Source organism: Notamacropus eugenii, chromosome 1 (genome assembly GCF_028372415.1).
Source record: "Notamacropus eugenii isolate mMacEug1 chromosome 1, mMacEug1.pri_v2, whole genome shotgun sequence".
Lineage (NCBI taxonomy): Eukaryota > Metazoa > Chordata > Mammalia > Diprotodontia > Macropodidae > Notamacropus > Notamacropus eugenii.
Genome location: NC_092872.1, coordinates 75,185,945 through 75,202,120, shown reverse-complemented (window position 1 = coordinate 75,202,120; position 16,176 = coordinate 75,185,945). Strand labels below are relative to the sequence as shown.

Below are 16,176 nucleotides of genomic sequence, written 5' to 3'. Positions count from 1 at the left end.
ACCTCAGTTTCCTTATGTGAAACAAGTGTACTGATTATATATTCCATTTAGTTAAATTCATCAAAAATGTCTACTCTGCAAAAAACCCATAATCCAATGCAGTAAGTACTTACCATGTAAAAGACACTCTACTGGGTTCAAGGGTATAAAGACAAAATGAAAAATTATCCCCACCTTCAAGAAGCTTATTATATTCTATTCTGAAAATGGAGGAGGGGAACATAATTTAATAATAATATTTTTAAAAATAGCATTTGTATTGCTCTTTAAGGTTCACAAAGAGCTTTACAAATATCTCACTGGAGTTTCACAAGGATTGTTATTGTCCTCATTTTACAGATAAAGAAATTGAGGCAGAAAGAGGTTATGATTTGCTAGAAATTTGCTATAAATCAAATCCATCTGGGACTGGATTTGAACTCAATTCTTCCTAACTCTGGACCCAACACAAATATCCACTGTGTCACCTAGCACATAGGAGAGAGCACTTATAATGAAGGGGATCAGAAAGGTGACACATGAATTGACTTTGAAAGCAATCAGGGATAGAGCTGAAAAAGGGTGTGCCTTCTGGCCATAGGGCACAGCTTATATGGAGATACAATGACAGGAGATAGAATGGCCAGCTTGGGAAACCACAAACTGATGACTGCACAAAGAGGGGCCGTGTGTAACAGTCATGGAAAGGTAGCTCCAAGATGAAATTGACCCAAAACAGAGAGTTTGACTAAGGGTCAGTTGGTTGAGGATCCTTTCTTATCCAAGGCAGGTGGGAGGACACAGATGAGTGTGACTGATGTGATCATAAGAATTGTTTTTATGGTCCAACAGTGTAGGAAAACTCCTAGTAGGGAAAAATTCCTCATTTTAGATGAACACCGGCTTTGAACCTTAGAGAGTTGCCTGAGCCAGTAAGAGAAGTTAAGTGACTTGACCATGGTCACGCAGCTAGTTGGGGTGTGGGAGGAATAGTGCTCAGTTCTTACTTCTGAGGCCAGCTTTTTATACCCCCTACGCTGTAATGCCTCTCAAAAATTCTATCTTCTTGCACAAACAAGCTAGGAGTAGGGACCAGTTTTCTAACTGCCTATGTCCACAAGAACAGAAGTAATTCACCACTTCTGGCATCTATGAGAACTTTTAAAACACCAACACCATTTACAATGATTAAAGGGTTGGGAGGAACACAAAACCTTCTGAAAAGCATGGGAGTAAATTTAACCTTGAGAGCACTGAGAGGACCAGGATGATACTCTTTCTGTATGACTAAAAGAAACTCTATAACATTTTGGAAGGACATACAAGGCAGGTAGGTGGTTCAGTGGATAGGGTGCTAGATGTGGAATCAGGAAGACCTGAATTCTCATGTTCAGCTTCAGACACTTAATAACTGTGTGACCCTGGGCAAGTCACTTTACCACTGTCTGCCTCAGTTTGCCATTGGGGATAATAGCACCTATCTCCCAGGGCTGTTGGGAGGGTTAGATTATATTTACAAAGCATTTTGCTATGCAAATTTGAGCTACTATTATTATTTATTCTGTAATATACTATCCCCAGAGGCCATTTACCTAGTGATGCCTACAGATCAACTGAGCCATAGGTACTCTCCAACCAAATTAAAACCAGCACTGACCTACCCAGCCTTTGTAAAATAACCCATATGGATTATGCCAACATTTAAAGGAAAGATATAGTAATTTTTGTGGCAAAGACTTTGATTTGATTGGCATAGCCATCCTTAGAACCAGATGGTGGAATTGGGAACAAAATGGCTACAGTTTTGACTGGATATACAATAGAAAAATAAAAAGTAAACATTATTTCTTCCACATTTATAGGAGTGAGAAAAACAGTGGATTCTGCAACATTTTGTATTGGAAAAAAAACACATAATAGGTGGTCAAGAATTGCTTTTATTTTGGACCAACAAATTTAGGTTTTACAATGTGTCAAATTCTTGAACAATCAGTTACCAGGATAATTTTCAACAGAGGAAATGGAAAACCCATTAGACTTGCAATACTTTGCCCTTTCATTCTATTCTTTTTTTTAAGCTTTTGTTTTAATTTAATTAACATCTATTTAATTTCTCTCCCTCCTACTTCCTGCTGCCCTGCATTGAGATAAAGAAGAAAGAAAAAACAAACCTTTCTAACACTAGGTATATTCAAGGAAACCAATTCTCACATTGGCCATGTCCAAAAAGGTATCTCTTTCTATGTCCATTAGACAGAGAGCTTCCTTTGTATCTCCAGCTCTTACTATGGTGCCTGGAACACAGCAGGCACTTAATTAATATTTATTCATTGACTAGCAACTTCACCTTTCTATCTGGGAGACAATTGTCCTTATTTTTCCCATATATTTTATTTCCAGGAAGAAGAACATGTCACTATTGAGCAAGATCTCCCCAAACGGAAAGAGAGCATAGAAGAAAGTGAATCGACACACCAGAAAGGGTACGACTTTTAGAGGCTCAAATTGAACACAAGTCCCTCCCTTCGCCATCCTCCAGTCCTGCTCACTCACAGGTTTTCTCATGGAACTAAAAGGGCTTCCCCCCAAAAAAGAAATTCAGATGGGTCAGTCAATGCTAGAAGCAATAAGCCCTTTTATTAATGGCACGTTTGAGGGAAAGATCGATACTCAAGGCCACATGGCCTAATTAGAAACAGCCAAGGGAAGGGAGTAACCAGGGGTGTGCTAATAAATGTTTTTTTAACAGTCAGATCACCAGGAGATGAAAATATATGCACAACATACATTTAAGTTTTATCTGTCTTGTTAACATTTTCATCACTTTTAAACCTAGACAATCAATGAAACAGCACATCAGCTCCAGACTGGTAATATATGTTGATTTCTGAGGTGTAATTGCTTACATCAAAAATTTAACAATTTGCTCTTATAACTCCATGGCTTTAATATACCCCTGGGTGTGCCACTAAGCCCTTCACATCAGGGCCAAGACTGACACAAAGCAGAGCTCGGAAGGTGGGAGATATGATACAACCAAATAAGTGACCAGTAAGTTTCTGCCATGATGGTCTTGAGGCCATGATAGGTGACCATGATTATCTTACACTAAATTTTTTTCTGGATTTGATGTATGGTTGTCCAAATCTCTTACTGCAATGCCTGGATGCATATTTCAGGATAGCTGTAGAGTCAGGGTTACTTACACAAGTGTTTGATGAGGATGGTAAAAGGTCCTGCTGAGGTGGATCTGATTGGTTTGCCACCCATGAGGCATCCCACGCAGGGACATACCAACTAGCTAACGTGTGGTCCAAAATTGTCCAATTGGCAAGAAAAATCACTGAGGCAGAGTTCCAAGTCAATAGCACTTTATTAAAGGGTCTATGGAGCCCTCTAAAGATGTAGATCTCAGATCTTCCTCATGATCTGAGATGCCCTTGGTCCCCAGGACCTTACTTCTATATTGTTTGATACCTAAATATGCAAAAGAGGTAAAGTACAGAATCTCACTGGTTGATAGACCTTGTTCTTGAGGACCACAAGTTAAGATGGGCAAGACAAGAGTCATCTCTGGTGACCAAGTGGTCATAAGATGATCACCTACTCTTGTTGGACCAGAGAAGGTGGTCCAGAAGTACAAAAATAAGCTGGAGGACTTTTCCAAAGAATCAAGTATCCCACACATGCTGAGTTTGGACATGGAATTTGAGTAAAACAGGATGGAGATATCTTTGTCAGCATTGTGGTTGCATAAGTGAGCTTCATAACTGGTAAACAAGTAGTGAACATTACATTAAAGTTTGAGGACCACTATAAGAGCCTACTATAAGGACCTCTCTTATCTAATTATCCCTAAATGGCTTATGTAAGATATCAAACTGATTAATATTGATTGGAATAGAGTAGGGGTCCAAATGAATCATATATGACACTAGAAAACTAGAAGTTTCTAACCCTGAACCTGAATCCTGATTCTGAGTCTCAGTCTGTAAAACATAAGGAGGTTGGACTAGGTATCCACTAGTATTCCCTCCAGCTCTAGATTTATGATCTTATGATGCTATGAATTAAAAAAGGAGAAAAATCTAACCCATTACCATCCCCTCTAATAATAGCACACTGTATCCATAGCTTGTTACACACCTGAGACCTAAGAACCTTCATATGGAGATCAAATTTACAAATATTTGTTGTTGAACATTTACTATAAATCACAAAATTCATTGAATATCTGTGTATGTTCATCCTTCATTGCCAAAGAAGACCATGCCATCAGAGAAATGATGACATGACTTGCATTTGACTTTGTTTTGAATGAGGGAAGGCTGTGCAGGTCACCAGCTTCACTCCTTCTCCTGAGCCATCTGAATCTAGTGACCAGATATTCATCAGGATGACTGGAGATGACTCAGGATGAGGCAGTTGGGGTTAAGTGACTTGCCCAAGGTCACACAGCTAGTGAGTGTCAAGTGTCTGAGGTGATATTTGAACTCAGGTCCTCCTGACTCCTGCACTGGTGTTCTATCCACCACACCACCTAGCTGCCCCTCACTGAATATCTACCTTGCACCCAGAACACTATGCCATGCAGGGAGCCATGAAAGATGAATGGCATATATATGGTGCCTTTCTTTAAGGAACTTATCAGAGATTCAAGACTTGAAGTGCCCACAATATAATAATCAAGTTCCCAAGTCAATTGGGCATCTGGGGAATTTCAATGGGACTTAGTTCTTTGAATCTCAGACATGACCATACTTGATGGGTTTGCAGTAGGAATGGTATGAGTTTCCTTGTTCTTTCACCAACTCCACATCTCTAAAAGTCATAAAATAGTGGTCAGAAATTAGGAGACAAATGACTCTGTCCTCTGAAGTCAGACTTACCCTCTGATGCAAAGTATATCAACATCTTCTGTTCCAGTATTTGCCATCCACCAAAATCCCTAGACCTTTTTCCATGGGAACTTTTGTTTTACCATGCCTCCAGTCCTCTGAAGTTTTGACTGTTGGAACCCATACACAGTTTTTATTATTTCTATTACATTTCATTTTACTTTATTCAACCAATAATTCTAGCCCATGGAGCTATCCAAATGTGTTAGCTGTCCCTCCCAAATTCTTATCATTTACAGATTTAATAAGCATGCCTTCATCCAAGTTATTGATTTGAAAATATTGAACTGGACAAGGTCATGAGCAAACAGATGATCCCTGAGGCACTGCCCTAGAAACTTCTCTCCAAGTTTACACTGACCCATTAATGACTATTCTTTTGGATTTGATCAATCATTTCTAAATCCATTGGGCCATGTATCCATCTAACTCATAGCTCTACCTCTTGTCCACAAGGAAAGTTTCAGAGACTTTGTCAAATGATCTGCTGAAATTTAAATATAGATTTAGTATTTCCCCAGTCTACCAGCTCAGTTTAGGATTTTGTTGTTGTTTTGCGTCAGGGAGTGTCATTAGGGGAACTAATTGGGCCTATGATTTTAATGTGATATGAAATCCCCAGTGAGGAAACTTCTACCAATGCAGATCAGTACCTGCTCTGCACCTTGTAGTCTTACAGAGTTGCCTTACACGGTACACAGAGAGGTCAAGTCTTCCCCGGAGTCACACAGCCAGCATGTGACTTGATCAGGCCTCCATGATTTTCCAAGGCTGTCTCTCAGTCCACTATGATTCCCTGTCCTACCAATCAAATTACTTTGTCAAAAAAAAAAAAAAAAAAAAGGTAAATGAGATTAGTGTGACCTATTTCTCTTAATAAAATCATGCTGGCTTTTTGTTACTACCGTTTCCCTTTCTAAACGCTAATGAACTTTCCCTTCAACAACATGTTCTAGAATTTCATCAGGAATAGAAATCAGGTCGATGTTTCGCATACTCACCCTATTTCCTTCTTTTGAAAAGCAGAATAATATTTGTATTCCTCCAGAATTATGCCATCTCTTCCATTCTCCAGGATCTTTCATAGATTTCTAACCTAAGCTCAGTAATCATAGTGTCCAGTTCTTTCATCAGTCCAAGATAAAGTCCGTACAATTAAATCCTGTCTTGAAATCTCATTTAAGTTTCCACTTCATTTTTTAAAATTCAGCTTCCTTACACTGTCATTTATCATCTCGTCAACTTTAAGTTTCTTCATCTCAAAAAATAATGTTGTTGTTCAATAGTTTTTCAGTTATGTCCAATGCTTCATCACTGCATTTGGGGTTTTCTGGCAAAGATGCTGGAGTGGTTAGCTATTTCCTTTTCCAACTCATTTTATAGATGAGGAAACTGAGGTAAACAAGGTTAGGTGATTTGCCCAGAGTCCCACAGCTAGTAAGTGTCTGAGGCCAGATTTAAACCCAGACCTTCCTGACTCCAGACCCAGCACTCTATCCACTGCACCCCTAGTTTCGTATCTTATTATATACTATAGCGTTCTATTACTATCTCTTCTGCTAGTCACCAATCATAAAGTGGCTCCTTGCAAAAAGAGATTATTTTACTCCTTTTGTTTGTATCTCTGGTGTTTAGCACAGTGCCAGGCACAGAGTTGGTACTTAAATACTTGTTGATTCATTGGGTTATCTATTCTATAAACTCCCTGTGGTTTACAATCCAGGAAAGATCTCTGATTTTATGACATACATGAGACCCTACTTAAAAGTACTTCAGTGTGTAACATCATCTTTAAATTTGAAGTAATTGAAAACAAATTTCTATTTTTGAGACTTTCAAGGGGCAAATTTCTTGACAGCACTTGAGATAACTGGAGAGCACCCCAGGGCATTACAAAACCAAGGTTGAGAAGCATCGCACAAAAGCCAAAATGTTCTCATCATGTATCAACTTTCAAGGACATTTACCCAGAGAAACCTGAGAGTCACACAACTCCCTTCCCAATTTCATTTTACCTTAAGATTCCTTGAAACATTGTAAGACTGTAGAGACTAAGAAAACTCCCTGAGTGGCAAAGAGGTACTCATTTCAGCTAATGTTTCAGCTAATGTTTACGGGAAAATGCACCCACTAGATGCCTGGAATAATTTCTGATAGATAATCAAACATCGGTAACACATTTTCAACTAGATGATGTATGAGGTGTGCAAGGGACAAACAACAGACAAATTTCAAAGTTTTTCCTTATTTCTTGGGATTTAAAAAATATTAACCTGAAAATAAATTTATCTTTTTTTAAATTGAATTATTTTATTTGTTTTCAGTGTTTGACAGTCACTTCCATATATCTTAGAGTTTTTTTCCCGTCCTTCTCTCTCATTCCCCCTCCCTCATCACTCCCTCCTTGAGACAGCATACAATCTTATATAGGTTCCACATGTACATTCCTATTAAATGCATGTTACTCAGAAGAATTAAAATGAATGGAAGAAACCATAAAACAAAACAAAACATAATATAAAAGAAAATAGTCTGTTTCTATCTGCGATTCAATTCCATAGTTCTTTCTCTGGATGTGGAAGGCATTTTGCCTCAAGAGTCCTTTGGAAGTTTTTTAAGTCCATGCCTTGCAAAGAAGTACTAAGTCGACCAGAAAAATTCCTTGCATACTGTAGTTGTTGCTGTGTACAAAGTTCTTCTGGTTCTGCTCCTTTCACTCAACAGCAGTTCAAGTAAGTCCTTCCAGGCCTCTCTGAAGTCTTCCTTCATCATTTCTTATAGCACATAGTATTTTCTTATAGCAAGAGTATTCTATTACATTCATATACCACAACTTGTTCAGTCATTCCCAACTGATGGGCATCCCCTTAATTTCTAGTTTTTGGCCACCACGAAGACAGCTGCTATAAATACTTTTGTGCATGTAGGACCCTTTTCCATTTCCATGATCTCTTTAGGATAGAGTCTCAGAAGTGATATTGCTGGGTCAAAGGGTATGAACATTTTTGTAGCACGTTGGGCATAGTTCCAAATTTCTCTCCAGAATGGTTGGATCAGCTCAAAGCTCCACCAATAATGAATTAGTGTCCCAACTCTCCCACATCTTCTCCAACATTTATCATTGTTCTATTTTGTCATGTTAGCCAATCTGATAGGTGTGATGTGGTACCTCAGAGTTGTTTTGATTTGCATCTCTCTAATCCATAGTGACTTAGAGCATTTTTTATATGATTATAGATAGCTTTAATTTCTTCCTCAGAAAATTCCCTGTTCATAAATAAATTTATCTTACATTGCAATTATCCTCATCCCTCAGCTTTTAACTTGTTGCCCAGGTTGTCCTAATAACGACATTAGCTAGCATTGTGTAGCCCTTTAAGATTTTCAAAATGCCTTACAAATATTAATCCCATTCAAACTTCACAACAATCTTGGGAGATAAGGGCTGTTATTATCCTTATTTTATAGGTGAGGATACTGAGGCAGACAGAAGTTAAGTGACTTATCCTGAGAGTCCCATAACTAGTAAGCGCATGAGAGTACATTTGAACTCGTTTTCCTAATTCTAGGTCCAAGCTCTATTCCCTTGGAGAAAGGGAGGGTGAGGATTGGACAGGGAGAGAAACATCAGAAATTACTGGTGTATAAACTCCCTCTATCAATAACTTAGAGATTTCAAGAGTTGCCTAGGGCAACTTCAATCAATCACAGACAGGATCAGATAGCTTGAACTACAAAGGTCATCTAGTCCAAAACTCTTATTTTACAAATAGGAAACTCAAACCCAAGGAGGTTAAGTGACTTGTCTAAGCTTACACAGACAGTATCAGAAATGTCCATTTAAATCTACATGCTCTGACCCTAGCTAGTGATCAAAATTTCCACTGTGTTATGATGTCTTTCCATCCAGGGTCACATAGCTATTAGGGCAAGACTTGAACTGGAACCCAGTTTTTCATACTTAAAAGGCTACCTCTGAGTACTCTACCAAACCAGCTACTACTATGTCCACTTGGACAAAAGATCAAAATGTTAAGTGTACAACAAAAAAATCAATTAAAAACCTTTCCTGGGTAAAAGATTGGGAATCAATACCTCAGTCACAACTGTATTTTTCCTTGTGCCTCCAAATTACATTCCATAATATAAACAATTCTTCCTAGCATTACAGAATCTATTCCTGACTTTCAGTAAGTTCTGCCAAGCCTTTTCTCAATACGAAATGAAATAGGTTTTAGAGTTTACAATACATATGCACATAAGAATAAAAAGATTGGTTTTTCATAAAGAAACTTTATTTGGATTCTAATAACATTTTTTTGTATTACTAAGTTCTCAAATGTTTTATCAGGATAAAAAATCAGGGTGACCCTTGATTCTGTTGTCAACCTATAGTTTTATTCTCTGTACAGTTTTTTGAAAGCCACCCATGTATCATGTTCAATTTCCAGTTTGTTTACATTTTCCCTGTCTGCGTATCTGAAAAGCTCTCTTTTTTATCTCCAACTCTGACTTCCTTCAAATCCTAACTAAAATCCCATTATCTACAGGAATCCTTTCTTAATCCCCCTTACTTCTGCTATCTTCCTTCTGTTGACTATTTCCAATTTGTCCTTTATATAACTTGTATATAGTTTTAATATAGTTTTTTGCATGTTGTCTCCTGCATTAGACTATGAGCTCCTTGAGGGCAGGGACTGTCTTCTGACATTCTTTGTATACCCTGCACTTAGCACAGTACCTGGCCCATAGTAGACAGTGCTTATTGACTGATTCTTTCTTACTTTGATTTGATTACAAGAAAAGATTAAGAATCCTGATTCTCTGAGGCAAGATGTTACAAACGAAATTAAATCGTAGTTACAAATTAAACTAAATGGAATTAGTTTAGTAAGAATGAGACCAGCTTCTCTCAGGGTACGTTGAAACTTTTGCAACATTCTTGATTATGAATGATTCAGTGTTTCTAGTTATTACATATTTCAATTACATCGTCTTGAATGGTGTTGAACGAAAAGGGTTTTGTCCTCAAACCTCATTCATTGAGTTTGGGTTGGTAAGAATTATTACGCCAATTTCACTTTCAAATTTTTCAGATGCATCATCACACTCAGTCAATAGAAAGTCTCTCCCTTTTCCACTCCACCTTGGTCTTTACCAAGTCTCTCTCCAATACACATTTTTTACCACTACACCTTTGGAAGATGCCGACAGGATAATAGTTATTTGACAAAAATTCCCCATATTCCCCCTAGAGTCTTAGTAACACCTACCCTGTTCTAAATCTACTTCAGTTGTTGCTTCTACTTGGCAGATATTCATTTCTTTTAATAGGTACATCTATATAGCTATACGTTTTATTGACGCATTTTGTTTTTTATATCACCATATCTCTCTACTTCTCCCTCCCCAAAACAGAAAAAGAAGAGGAAAAAGTAACTGATTGATACTTTGAACACTGTTCCAATACCTTCCACCTCTTAAAAAAAGGGGAGTAAGAGCCATTTGTTTCTTTCCACCTAAATTCTTTATTTTGTCTCTTTTTGTGTTTTCACAGGTACCTAGAAAAGAAGTATGATGAGACTTGTGGCTTCTTTAGGAAACATAAAGCTGTGGCCAAATACATCTTCTATGGCATTTTTTTAGCAGGTACTTCAGTTTGGAGAGAGACAAACACCTTTTATAGGTTTTAGTTGAAGGACTGGGCTTCCAAGTGGAATGTTGAGGAAAACTCTCCACTTGTGCTAGAGGGAAAATTCATCCTATCCTTCAAAGCATCAAAAATGTGGTCAAGATGCTCTTTGCCACACAAGGAAGACATAAGGAAAGTGAATACAAGTTGTCCCCCTTGAAATGCCCAGCTTATGAGACAACACAACATAAAAATAATTGAAGGGGATTTATTGAAACAACCGTAAGCTTGCAGACATTGGGAACTGAGTTGTAATAATAGTTCTGGTCATGGTTATGTTGTTTTATGTCTAAGGCAAAGAAAACAGGTGGAAAATCTTCCCGTTACTCTCTCTAAGGCAAAGCAATGACCTATATTAAACAAGCTATTGTTAAGTGCCTACTATGTGTCAGACACTGGGCTAGATACTGGGGACACAAAGGCAAAAATGAAACTGTCCTTACCATTTAGGAGATGTGTATATATAAATGAATATAAAAGATACAAGATAAATACAAGGTAAATTTATTGGGAGAGGATATAAATAGCTTTGTGACTCAATGGGTAAAGCTCTAGGCCTGGAGTCAGGAAGACCTAAGTTCAAAACCAGTCTGAGACCCTTATTAGCTTTGTGACTCTAGGCAAGTCACTTAACCTCTCAGACTCTCTAAGAAGGAAGAAGAAAACAAGGGACTGTTGTGAAAGTGAGGAAGGAATGCATTTTTGGCATGGAGGATGAACAGTGCAAATACTAGGCAGTCGACATGTTGGGCAGCTAGGCAGTGAAGTAGATAGAGCACTGGGCTTGGAAGCAAGAAGTCTCATCTTCATGAGTTCAAATCCAAGAAAAGGCAAACCACTCCAGTCACAAAGAGTGAAGACTAAAGCAATTAAACAGCATGTGCCAGTCACTAGGCTAAACCCCGTAGGCACAAATAGAAAAAGTAAAACAACATAAATAAATCCGGAACATAGAGAGGCCAGGGGGCCATCTATTTTATACTCATGCTTTCCAATAGGTTTATATCTAAACCAGCTCACACACATGAGAAGCCCTCCAATTTTTAAGTACTTCCAGACTAGAAGATTTGACTTTCCAATGTTAAGCAACCCCTGGGAGGTACAATTTTATTCTACCCAGGCCTTTCTCAGGTCACTCTGGACTTATTACCCATCCTCCCTTTGACCTGCTTTCTCCCATCTGTGATATGCCAAGCTAAACCTCCTAAGCCTAACATTAGAATGAACAATCAGACAGAAAGATCATGATGAAGAATCATTTGTGGAATTAATCGCTTTGTAAAGGAAATAAGAAAGACCAACCCTTCCCACTCTGCTAGCTTTTAGGAGTTCACATGGTGAAAATAAATTAAAGTCTCCATTTGTTTGAATGTTTAAACCTACACACACATACACAGAAAATCTAGTTATCAGATACACATATATATATATACAAATATATATGTGTATTTGATACATATTATAAAGTTACCAAAGCTCTATGTTAACATGGTTAAATTAGCTAAAACTGGAAGTTACCCGATGACCTAAGAACTAACATGAATTCTTCCCCTTCCCAACCACAACGTCAGAGCTTCACATTTGACTGGTAACTTTTTACGCTTCCTTTTCCTTTCCTCCACCCCTAATTCCCTGTCCCTGTAGGAGGGGAAAAAATGAACTTGTGGTTTTTTTCCTTTTGGTTGATTTAGAGGGAAGGGAATATTAGAGAACTTGATGGGAGGATGACATGAGTTAGAGTGAGAAAAGCCTAGAGAATGGGGATGCTTCCAGGGACAGTAGAGTCCAGGCAGGGTGGGGCAGGGATGTAGCTCTTAAGAAATGAAGTGGTGAGTTTTTTTTTCTTTAGTTTGTCTCCTTGAGACTTTCTTTTAATCAAATGAAGAAACTCATTTTTATGGCATGGTGAAAATAAAATTGAAGTCAGGTTAATGAACATCATTCTTCTCATGAAGAAGGTGAAACCCACCTCAAAATAATAATAAAAATAAAGGTTTGGTCTCAAAATAAAAGAGTTAGAATTTATCTTTTAAAAAGCGTTGATTTGAGGTTGCTTTGCCAGCCCATTTTGTGAACTGCGGCTTGCTCTAAGCATGAAAAATGTCATCTATGGCTCTGCTACGCCCTGATTAACATTCTACTCATTATAGGCTTGGCGTGGCAGTTGCTACCTCGTCACTGGATGTGTGATGAATAGTGTGTTCATTTCTTTTCTTGCCAGGCTTTTTGACTCTAGTGACTGCAGCTTGTGTGGTGAACTTTCATAGAGCTCTCCCACTTTTTGTCCTCACTGTTGCTACCATATTCTTTGTTATTTGGGACTACTTGATAGGCAAATATGAAAGTCAGATTGCTGAGTTCTTGTCTCCTGCTGGCAGATTCCTGAACAAACATTGGTTCTGGTTGAAGTGGTAAGTATGGCATGGGTGGGATTGTAGCGTGAAGTCTCACAGGTAGTTAATGTCTGAATCAGGAATCAGAATTAGTACTCAGGTTTTCCCAAGTCCCTATACTTGGGGGTGCAGGGATGGGAAATGGGGATTTATGCTAGGAGTTCCCTCCAGGGATGGAATCACAAATCTAGACCCAAAAGATGATTAGATGCTAGAAGAGAAATGGAAACCATACCATTTGGAGAGTTTTAGGCATGGGATGGCAAGCACCATCTTCTGCACAAACCTACTTAGAGGGGGAAAGCTGGATAGCTGACCTCATAAGGTCTTTTCCGCTCCCTGATCCTATAAAAACAAACTCTTGGTGTTACCCATTCCATATAGGTGACACACTTAATAAAGTTAGTAATTGTCTATCTCCTTTCCTCATTCCTCAGAATAAGAAAGATTTGGGAGGGAACTGTGTTCGATTTCTCGGCTCTCTGAGTGATTTGCTCATGTAAACACACCCATAGAGATAGTGTTTGTCTATCACAAATTCCTCCTGCCTGAATGTGTTAACACTCTTAGCATTAATTGTTTGGACAAGTTTGAAAAGCTCTTCAAAAGTTTGGCTGTCACTTGAAAATTCATCAGATCATCTCAACAACCTCCTTTTCTTTCTCTTAGGCTGATGTGGATCTTGCTGATTTGGGGAGTCATTTGCTGGCTAATTTTTGACACAGCCAAACAGGGAACTCAGTCACTGGTGTCCTTTGGTGGGCTTGTATTCTATGTTCTCCTGATGCTAATATTTTCTAAGTACCCAACTAGGGTAAGTAGTAAGGAAATCTTTGCATTCATTTTCATCTCTTGTCCACATTTTAAATACTTGACCTTTGTGGCATTATATATAAAGTATTCATTGGTTTCTTTAAAAAAAAATGTTTTATTTATTTATTTTCTTTGTTATAGCATTGTCATTTCTTAATGACTCTCCTTTCACTTCTCTTTCTCCCAATAGAACCCTCCCTTTTAACCAAGAGAAGGGCTAAGTGAAAGCAATCATGACCATAGTTTCTAGTTACACCTTATTACTAGCTGTAGCCAACAAGAAGTACTGCTTCAATAATTTTCCCTAATGAGTCAGTCAACCCCCAATGAAGCCCATCACTTTTGGATCAAAGGTCCCAAGCCAACATATTCCAATACTATAGATATTGATTTTTATAAATCCATAATCATCTGCATTTGAATATTGGATTATTTTATCTTATTGTTGCTCTAAAAACTTATCCATAATATCCTTAAAACTGCTTTATTGACAACAAATCATGTTCTCAATCTATACTGGGATGAATGAGAGGTTTGCTCTTACAGGGAAGAGAGTGAATCCCCAGAACATATATTGCCACATAATCGCAAACACTAGAAATTTTCAATCCAGAGGAAACAAAAGTTTTGCAGTGACCCAGATTCTTCCATGTAACCCCTGACCATCACAAACATTGTCTGAATTGCCAATCAGTGCTATTCCCTTAGTTCTGATTTTGGAGCTAATCAAGTCTTTGTATGGTGAAATAGGATGAATCATCAAGGCTGAATTTCAATAACATTATTTTCCAACAGCTTGGTACAGTGAAGAAAAAAGTGCTAGATTTGGGAATTTCAAGTTCCAACACTACTATTTACTGCTTATGTTGTGACCTTAAGCAAGTCACTTACCCTTTCTAGGTCTCAGTTTCCTTCTCTGAAAAAATGAGGGGGTTGGATAAAATGCTCTTTTAGCTCTAAATATAGTATCTTATGGAAGTTAGCAAATAGAAGCAAAACCCTGCCACAGAACATAAGGACTCTCAGACTGGTGCCAGAGTGAAACCCTTATGATAGAGCTGACATATGAGATATGATAAAACCAAGCTACAGTTCCTGTTTATTAATGATTTCCCCACTTTTTTTCACTTGTTGGCACTTGGCTGTCCATCTGTTACTGCTCACTTGTGCTACCTGACCAACTATTTCTATTGACATATGTCTTCCGTGTCTTGTATTCCTCTTTTGATGTAACTTATCATGGTTGAAACAGTGTAGACTACTTAATATTCACAATGCATCTTTTCATTGCCCTTTGGATCACCTGCAAGTCTAATTCTACTAAGATCATGATGTTCCTTGATTCACAGCCAAGAGGGGAAAATATTGGTATTAAAGAGATGAATTTTGGCAGAAGAGAGCAGCTTGGGATCACTGTGAGCACTGTGCAGTCTCCAAGATGTACAATCTAACTTAATCTCTTCCTCTGATTCAATTCATTGTCTATCTACAACATGTAGTCAAGATATGAGCATTAATGGACTCACTTACTGGTTGCCCCTACCACTTCATGTCATAATCTAGGCATTAAGCATTCTTCATTGTCTTTGCTTTCCTCATTTACTTCAATTTTGCTGATTGGCTGATCTCTTCAGTGACCAGGAGGTCCAGTAGGGTTATGGACCCCAGTGCAATTAATACGATCTCATCCATACACAGGAATATCTGGGCAATCTCAGCCATCTTGAAGATGCATTTCTTTTTAATATGACCTTGACTAACACCAAATAAATTGAGCATTTCCTTATATGGAGCAAAACAAAGAGAATTGTACATACATCTCTGGTATGTACAGCCTGCTTTTCTTTATGATTATATAATACATTTAAATTGGGAATACCTTTCGGGGATCATATATTTCTCTATTTTCTGCCTGCCTTGAGGTTGACAATCAGAAGTCTTGTTAAACAAATTTATCTCTCTGGTTGTATTTCCATTGAAACTTGCATATTCTCATGTTGTAGGAAAGCCTTTAAGGTAGTATTTTATTATGGCTTTCAAAAGTTTTTCTTTGTGGGGAGGCATGGAAGTAATCAACAAATGACTCAACCATAAAATATTCTCTACATATTTTCTCAGTTTTGTAACTATGAAAAGCCCTGCTGTGGAAAATCAGCTGCAGACTCCTACCTGTTCCCTTTTCATATTTTCAAAGATTTCCTCAATGTTTGCATAAACTATTCTTATCAAGATCCTATAGAAAGGAAAAAGTCATTGTTGAGTTTTTGGTCATCATGCCAGCCATGATCTCTTTCTTTTGTGGTATCTTCCCCTCTATTGTAATTGTGTGCAGTATATCTTTGTTCCAGTTTGTTGGTTAAGTTTTGACTTTTGTTCTAACTACTCTGATCTGATATCATTG

General features: G+C 37.9%; 1 protein-coding gene across 4 annotated transcripts in view; it reads left to right on the top strand.

Annotated features, from left to right (window-relative positions):
• Window positions 1-16,176, top strand: part of SLC28A3 (solute carrier family 28 member 3) — a 142,362-nt gene that overhangs the window by 77,712 nt on the left and 48,474 nt on the right. For all 4 annotated transcript variants that reach the window (XM_072605876.1, XM_072605866.1, XM_072605855.1 and 1 more), the window contains 4 exons: window positions 2,380-2,462; window positions 10,435-10,526; window positions 12,791-12,980; window positions 13,632-13,776. In XM_072605876.1, coding sequence (XP_072461977.1) covers window positions 2,380-2,462; window positions 10,435-10,526; window positions 12,791-12,980; window positions 13,632-13,776 — 510 coding nt within the window. The remainder of the gene's footprint in view (window positions 1-2,379; window positions 2,463-10,434; window positions 10,527-12,790; window positions 12,981-13,631; window positions 13,777-16,176) is intronic.